This window comes from Sinocyclocheilus grahami, unplaced genomic scaffold, assembly GCF_001515645.1.
Source record: "Sinocyclocheilus grahami isolate Dianchi unplaced genomic scaffold, SAMN03320097.WGS_v1.1 scaffold808.1, whole genome shotgun sequence".
Taxonomy (NCBI): domain Eukaryota; kingdom Metazoa; phylum Chordata; class Actinopteri; order Cypriniformes; family Cyprinidae; genus Sinocyclocheilus; species Sinocyclocheilus grahami.
Window position 1 is genome coordinate 301,058 of NW_015505987.1, and position 8,450 is coordinate 309,507.

Here is an 8,450-nt window from a genome sequence, read left to right on the forward strand (position 1 = left end):
GCATTTCATATGACCCCTTTAACTGTAAATAACATGCAATCAAGCATCCATAACCAAGAAAAAAAGCAACAGAAAGCACTATGACAAGCTGTTTATAGAAGAAAAGATACATGCATAAATGTGTTTGTTTGTGTGTGTGTGTGTGTGTGTGCGCACCTGCACCAGCTGAGGGAGATAGTCAGCCAGCTCATCATCACTGCTGCTCTCGATCCAGCTCATGGCCACTTTCCTCACCTCTGTGTCAGCAAACCTGAATATAACACACACAACCAAGCACAACATTCACCACATGCTCAGCTCCCTCTCCATCACAGAACAGTAATAAAGCAAGTCATGAGACCAATAAAGTGGTCAAAAATTATTGAAGTTTGAAAGAAAGATATAACAAAGAAAAATCATATGACCAAAGTGACACATTAAAAAGGTCAGATGGTAAAAATGAGCTTGTGCTATACAGAAGGAAAGGTGAAAGTGGGCCATAAAACAGAGAGGAAGCGGGACAGATACATACTTTGAATCAAGGAGCTCCAGGGCTGAAACAGACGACAGAGGGGGCCAGTGGTGCAGAAGTGAGTGGATCTCACCCATACTGCCCCAGTCCCAGCTGGGTGCACTGGCCAAGATTTTGGGCAGGCTGTATTCATAGTCCCGACAATAGTACCGCTGGTCCCAGAGCAGCTGCCTGTCTGCTCGTGACAGCCTGGTGGTAAAGAATGCTGGGCAATGTCAAAGTAGACAAAGTATCGTATTTTCCAGAACATAAGTTGTCCCCTAACTATAAGTTTCAAGGGGTCAAAACTGCATTCAGAAATCATGTAAAATACTGGTAAATAAAACAAAACTTTTACAAACATTACAAACACTACAAAAATGTAAATTTTACTGCCCCTCATTCCAGAATAGAACCGGAAAAGAGTACAGAAAAACATAAGCATAAAACAAATTATAGTGGCATTCATTCTAGACATTAATAATAAAAGCAAAGCCTGAACTAATTTGTTTAAAGTAAAAGATGGTATGTGGAAAATTAGCTGCACAAATAAACTTGGGCAGTAAGTACCTCTGTCAATAGGCACAATTCAAAATGTGTGTGCTTTGCGCATGTTTTGCATGCTTGATGTAAAATTCATTACATAGGTCACTTCGTAATATAAAAGTTACAGTATGTTTCAGATGATAAACAAAATGCAACTTATATACTAAAACATTATGGTACTTCCTGTGGGCTTCAAACTAACCCAAGAAGCAGACACTCTAACCTGTTAATCCATGAACCATAAAGTAATCTTTAGTCCTGATCCAGAGATAAGAGGCACAGGAAAGAAGTCACACCTCTTAAATGTGTCTGCAAATGGGCAGTCAAGCTGGGAGCCCGGCAGCTGTTGGCACTTGGTGGGCATTCAGAAAGACATGCTCACAAAATGAGCATGGAGAGCTGCCCACCGGTTGAGGCCGAGTGTTGTGTGGCTGTTTTAAAGCTGACTGAGCATTCTGTTTTACATCTGAGAGATGCATTTTCAGCAGAGCATACTAAACAAGGCCTGACAACTGTCTGCTTTACAGCTGCAATGTCTCCTTATCAATAGAGATTTATTCTGAAGTCACAAGCACTTCTGTGAAGTCACAGTTTGTTGTTATTGCAGAGAATCAAGTTCGCTTTTGCTATCTTTACAAGAAAACCTCTAAAAAGTTATTCATGTGAAACACTAAATAGTTCTCATAAACATTGTGACTCACAGATTGTCCTGTACATACAGAAGAAGACAGATGAGAATCAAATAATGTCTGTTTGGACAAAAAGAACTGAATCCCCTTCTCTAGGCTCAGACTTTTACATTGTTAAAAAACTTTCTATTTTAAATGAATTATGCTCTTTTGAACCTGAAACAGTGCATCATCAATGTATGTGCACTGTATTTTGCTGCGGTGTGAATGTAACATTAGTGTTTAGAGAGTTGTGAATTGGCTTAATGATGTCCATGTCTATTTAATAGAGGTTTTTAATAGTTTTTTTTTTACACTGAGAAGCTCAAAATCACTTCATTCTCAATTTAATTAAAACCCTTAAATAAGAGAAGCTGAAGGGGATCCATATAATTGGAGTAACTAGGCGGAACTGATTCAATTACATAATGCTCTCAAAGTCTCTTATCCTCCATATCTGAAATCATGTTCAGTTCATATGCTACTGAGGCTTATTATGAAGCTTCTAATGCTCAAACAAGACAGGAAGCACATGGCACTGTAACTGTATCAAATATTCTGATTAGGGATTTACCAAAAGCCAGAATCAAAGCCTACAAACTAATCCTACCTAAAACCTTAAAACTACTCTTTAGCAAGAACTGCTATTTCCTTCATGAAATGCAAATCTACATTATGCCATGAGGTCTTTTTAGTGATGCAAACTTACCCAAAAGCAGATGCTTGTGCACACAGCTTTTCTATCTCACCTCGATCTCCCAGATCAAGTGGCTCTAGAGACTGAGGGTCTGGGCAGCCGTTCTCCTGAGGACCAACATAGAGCACGTCCACCGCAGGACTGGGGAAGTCAACCTGTGCATGGTCAGACAATGATATTTAAGTGTAAATCAATGTCAGTGAAGGGCAACTGACTCTAGATGGAAAAAAGCGCAAATAAAAGAACCTGCAGTATGATCCGTTCTGAAGGATTCTTCCCCTTGCCTGCAGCTCCAGGCTGAAGGACTTGAGGAGACGTCCACAAACTTAGCAGCTTGCTACCTCTTGACAGCACCCTGAAACAAAAAAAACGCAGGAAGCCATGTTTATATTACTTATTATGCTGCAGTCTCAAATGTATTAAATTACCACAGGCATCCCAATATACAGTGGTCATGTTGTGCTGTCATATAGGAATTGCCATAATTACAAGATTCTGACGGTTTAATTTTTTGTTGAACTTGTAATTACAAATTGGAGAGTCCTAACTGTATGAAACCTCCCACTTTGTGAGTGAAACACATCTGTAATTTTATCATAGCCAGTGTTACCTAATGTGTTTTCTTTGTCCTTCAAAATTTTACATAAAGAGGCAATGATATTACATACTTTTCAGTCATCAACAATGAAGCTGTTTATGGATCCATTTTGGCATTATGAACACTGAATAATTGATTTATTGCTGAATTATTATTTGTTGGAAAAAAATACAAAGAAAGATTGCATATGCACCTAAAAAAATATGAAGCAGTCCTGAAACTTCTACAACTTACAATATACTCTCAAAGGTAAATCTAATTTATTTTAGGCATTATTTTATGACTTGCCTTCTGAAATCAAAGAGAGGCATGGACACTCTTCCCAAAAGCTCTGGACCCTTCCGTTGCTTGTTGGAATCTGGCGAGTTGTTCGCATTCTGGTTGAGAACCCCATAGAGAGAAAGACTCAACATGGCCTCCAGCGGTAACAGCGCCACTGAAATAGGGAAACTGATCCTAAAGAAACAGAGGAAGTTGTCACCAACAGCAGAAACTGGCAGCAATCCCGCTGATTTCCCTCTAATTCTAAAAACTGCAGGAAATAGCGTGCCAACATGTTTAAGGGGCACTAACACTTACAATTCATCCCATTTAATGTGGTAGAAAAAGCTCTTGTATGTTCCCACTTTTTTGGACTGGACAGGCTTGAAGAGATTCCTGTTGTTGTGGGTCAGGGCACACATCAGGTAGTATTTTTCAAAACTGAAAAACAGGAAGGACAAATTACTCTACGGCACGGAAAGGGAAGAAAACATCGGCCTGTACTTATCTATTGCCAAAAGCATAATTTGACTGAATACGATATATAAATTAATCAAGACTACCACACCATTAAAACACTGTTTTCATTTAGTTTTATGTGCAGTTTACACAAAAATGGTTTGCATATATTCATTCAAATATTTGTTTGAAATGTTTCAAATGATGGCAAAGTATGCGCTTTGTTTTTCAACACGGCCAATCAAAGTTCAAATATTTTTTAGGATTATAGATGGCACAAGGATACATATTTTGAATCTCTTTTGGTGTGGTCTATGGAAATTTTTCATACTACTATAAATAGACTCCATGATGAAGCACTGTGGTAGAAAGTATCCTCAAGAGAAAAATTAGTGACAAATAAAAGCTTCTCCCTCTAGAGAACTGGATCAAAATACAGAACCAAGTGGTGCAGAACTTTGACCCTCCTTTCCCTCCAAACACACACCCACACCCCTCTCTCTGAGCAGATCTGCCTGCTCTCACTGTTCTTTATGGAAATCACTAATCAAGTCTATTTCAGCCACGGCAGAGCAGTGCTGCTGCTGAGGCTAGATAAAGAGAGCTAGAGATAAAGCAAGCTACGCAGTAAGGCCTGAAACAAAGATTAACCCACTGACTTCATCAAACTAGCATTCAACTAAGTTCCATAAGAGTAAGAAACTCCCTTGGTGATATAAAGTATCAACTATTTTAATGTATTACACATATATAGCTGCTATTCAAAAGTATGGGTTTGGTAAGATTTCTCATAATGTTAAAACTTTTATGCTTAGGGCTGATTAAATATACAGTACGATGCAGTAATAGTGTGAAATATTATAACAATTTAAAAGAACTGTTTTCCATGTTAATACATTTTAAGTTGTAATTTATTCCTGTGACGGCAAAGCTGAATCTTCAGCAGCCATTACGCCAGTGTTCAGTGTCACATGATTCTTCAGAAATCATTATAACATGCCCATTTTTTGCTCCTGAAAAATTTCTTATTATTATCAATGTTGAAAACAATTATGCTGTTTAATATTTTTGTGGAAACTGTGATACATGATACATTTCAAGATTATTTGATGAATAGAAAGTTCAAAAGAGCAGCATTTATTTGAAACAAATCTTTTGTAATATTATAAATAAACTATTAAAAAAACTTCTAAAAATATAAATTCTAAAAAAAAACGGAACGGAATATACACACTATATATTAAGTGTCATAAAAACTGTCAATTGACTAGTTATTTGATCCATCCTCGTCTAATGATTAACAAGCATGAAAGCAATGTTATTGAAGTTTTGGAGTCATTTTGATTTCTTTTTGTGGATTAAAAATAAATAAATAAAAATCAAAATTTTAGGCCATTTAAGAACAAACACACAAGTTTCAAAATATATACCGAATGTCAAAAAGATTTAAATATTTAGCTGTACTGCACAGCATTAGTAATAAGAGATCATCAGCAACATTGTGACCCTCCAAATATTAATTATCAGAGGACACAGCCCTCATTCCTTGCAGCATTTTTATAGCTGGCCATTTCAAAAGAATGTTAAATACAGTTACTTTTGAGTGTAGTGAATGAAAATTACACAATTCTAAGCTCTCCAAGTTGGGTTAAACGTTGAATGGTCCAGATATAATTTACTGAGGCTGATTGCTCCAAAAGAACAGACCCAAAAATTACTTAAATTATCCTGGAGGAAATAACAGTGTAATGAATATGGACTAAGGCAGTGCTTTGAAAGTAGTAGAGAAGTTTACCTTGGCTGTGAGTTTGTTAAACAGAGTCATTATCAGTCTGAAGTGAATTAAACAGCGTTTAGTGCTTATTTAGACTGCGAGGCTCGATACGCCAAAACAGGAAGGGAAAATGGATTTCTTTTAAAAATCCATTTCTTTATTGAGAAAGTATTAAGCTAAAGCTTATACCAGCTTCAGAAACACTCATCTCACAAGCACCAAAAAGGGACACCGTGCTTACCTGCTGACCCAGGTAGCAGGAATGCCATGAACGGCAAACAGAGTAAACTGAAGGTGTTCTGTGGTGCCCGAGGCCTCTCTGCTGTCCCTCCTGTCCTCTTCCATCGTGCAACCAGGAATAGTTGGACAGAAAGACCTCAGGTAGAGCTTAGCGAGATCATACACAGCGTCTGTGAGTCCGGCTAAAATCTCCTCCACTGGGCTAGCATAACCTGGGGATCACAAGAAGCTGAGTAAAGCATAGGTGAACAAGAAACAGCACATCCCAAATTTTTGGAAACATACAATCATGTAAAAAAAAAAAAAGTTAAAGCTGCAAAGCATTGCTTTGCTACTACTACTACTAATAATACTATACAGAATGGTTGGATTTGGATATGAAAGTGGACTGGATCATGAAAAATAAAACTGCAGAGCAAAGTTTTGATAGCACAACAAAGCCACAGAGCTTACACATTTTCAGGGGGAAATATCCACCAAAAGGGCTTACTTGTAGATGAGTGTGCATATGAAGTATTAGAGCAAAGTATTTTAAATATTGAAAATACTACATACATACGGTACGGAAACACCAAAAAGGGACACCGTGCTTACCTGCTGACCCAGGTAGCAGGAATGCCATGAACGGCAAACAGAGTAAACTGAAGGTGTTCTGTGGTGCCCGAGGCCTCTCTGCTGTCCCTCCTGTCCTCTTCCATCGTGCAACCAGGAATAGTTGGACAGAAAGACCTCAGGTAGAGCTTAGCGAGATCATACACAGCGTCTGTGAGTCCGGCTAAAATCTCCTCCACTGGGCTAGCATAACCTGGGGATCACAAGAAGCTGAGTAAAGCATAGGTGAACAAGAAACAGCACATCCCAAATTTTTGGAAACATACAATCATGTAAAAAAAAAAAAAAAGTTAAAGCTGCAAAGCATTGCTTTGCTACTACTACTACTAATAATACTATACAGAATGGTTGGATTTGGATATGAAAGTGGACTGGATCATGAAAAATAAAACTACAGAGCAAAGTTTTGATAGCACAACAAAGCCACAGAGCTTACACATTTTCAGGGGGAAATATCCACCAAAAGGGCTTACTTGTAGATGAGTGTGCATATGAAGAATTAGAGCAAAGTATTTTAAATATTGAAAATACTACATACATACTTCACCTTTTAAGAGAAGGACATTGAGATGACTTTAGGAGCGGAGCTTACCATTAGCTGAACCTGTAGAAGCTGAACTTGTACAACCAGCCTGCAAAACAAGTGTTCTTTGAATATATATGCAAACAAAAAAAACTAAATAAGGACTAAAATTGCTGTGGTTTAGACTAGGGATGCACTATATCTATACCCTGTCAGCTATTTTTTTTATTAATTGTAATTTCTTTACATTCACAGTATTGGATAAATAAAAAAAATACTAATAATTGAATTAAACAAGGTTAGATGTAATATTTAGTGGATCTAATTTTTTTAATACCGTATATTATAATGTTGTGATGCCTGAACTTACTTTTACAATTTAAAGTAACTGATTTTTTGTTTAGTTTAGAACTATAATATCAGCCATTTATTAACAATCGGTTATTTGTCATAACATTAAAATAGTGACTAGCTTAAAAGTATCAGCTACAGTTTTAATATTGTGCATTGCTACATTACACTGAATGTTCTCTGACCTCTGGAGAACGTGTTCTAGGAAGGTTGACAGAGCGTTTGAACCTCTTGATTGCATCAGTGATGGCTGGTGTCTCAATTTCATCCAGAGCACAGCACAGATTTTTAACAGACTGAACCACACTGTCCACTGTTTTATACAGGGTGCTCTAATGAGAGAGAGAGTGAGAGAGAGAGAGAGAGAGAGAAAACACAGTGAGAAATTGAAAGTGAGAAACGCTAAAGTCATTTCAAACACTTCTTTATTTCTTTTCGTACAGTATTAGCTTGATGTGTTTGAGAAATAACAAGTTACCTCATTCTGAAGGCAGAGATTTACTTGCTTATGATATCCTTCTAAGTATTCAGCAAGACCCTCTCTAGAGAAGAAAAAACATGCAAAGGAATGAGAAATCAACAAGCAAAATCAGGGACTTCAAAGGCCACCCGTGGCTTTCCTAGCCTTTAGTAGGGGCAGGAGATAAGATGGATCACATTCCTACCTTGTGACTGCCTCTTTGAACGGCCTCTCCACTAGGCCAAGGTATTTCTCCAAGACAATGGGGGAGATGTCATCTTCTGCCTGTTAGCATACAAAGAGAAAACATACAGTAGGTATAGAAAATAATTTTGTTGCTTTGCAGCCTGAAATGAATACGGACACAGTTTTTGTTTAACAGCCAAGTGAAAGATATATCACCAACATGTCAGGAAAAAAAAAAAAAACAGAATCACAGAGTTGGAAAAAGGATCCCCCCCCCCCCCCCTCTGTAAAATGACTTGTAAACTCAATCAGTCATAGCTAATCACCTTCTCAATGGCACACAAAGCCATTTGACTTAAGTGAAATCAGCTGTGGTCAGTTTGATTAGCTCAGCATGAAAAGAGCTTTCCTGGAGCATTTCAGTCCTTGGTAGTGCAACCGAAGCAAACAATCAACTATGGGTGGCAAAGCACTGTCAAAAGATCTCCAGGATAACGTTGTGGACAGGCACAAGTCAGGAGACAGATACAAAGGTTTTATCAATGCCTAGAAGCACAGTGAAGTCTATTATTAAGAAGTGGAAGT

At 37.7% G+C, this 8,450-nt stretch overlaps 1 protein-coding gene across 1 annotated transcript in view; it reads right to left on the minus strand.

Moving 5' to 3' along the window:
• Positions 1 to 8,450, minus strand: part of pik3c2a (phosphatidylinositol-4-phosphate 3-kinase, catalytic subunit type 2 alpha) — a 44,355-nt gene that overhangs the window by 16,184 nt on the left and 19,721 nt on the right. Inside the window, exons 7-18 of the mRNA XM_016246681.1 lie at positions 7,885 to 7,964; positions 7,698 to 7,761; positions 7,405 to 7,551; positions 6,938 to 6,977; positions 6,332 to 6,538; positions 5,735 to 5,945; positions 3,579 to 3,701; positions 3,288 to 3,455; positions 2,648 to 2,756; positions 2,414 to 2,556; positions 512 to 700; positions 157 to 250 (exon numbers count right to left, since the gene is read on the minus strand). Of these exons, the coding sequence (XP_016102167.1) occupies positions 157 to 250; positions 512 to 700; positions 2,414 to 2,556; positions 2,648 to 2,756; positions 3,288 to 3,455; positions 3,579 to 3,701; positions 5,735 to 5,945; positions 6,332 to 6,538; positions 6,938 to 6,977; positions 7,405 to 7,551; positions 7,698 to 7,761; positions 7,885 to 7,964 (1,575 nt within the window). The remainder of the gene's footprint in view (positions 1 to 156; positions 251 to 511; positions 701 to 2,413; positions 2,557 to 2,647; positions 2,757 to 3,287; positions 3,456 to 3,578; positions 3,702 to 5,734; positions 5,946 to 6,331; positions 6,539 to 6,937; positions 6,978 to 7,404; positions 7,552 to 7,697; positions 7,762 to 7,884; positions 7,965 to 8,450) is intronic.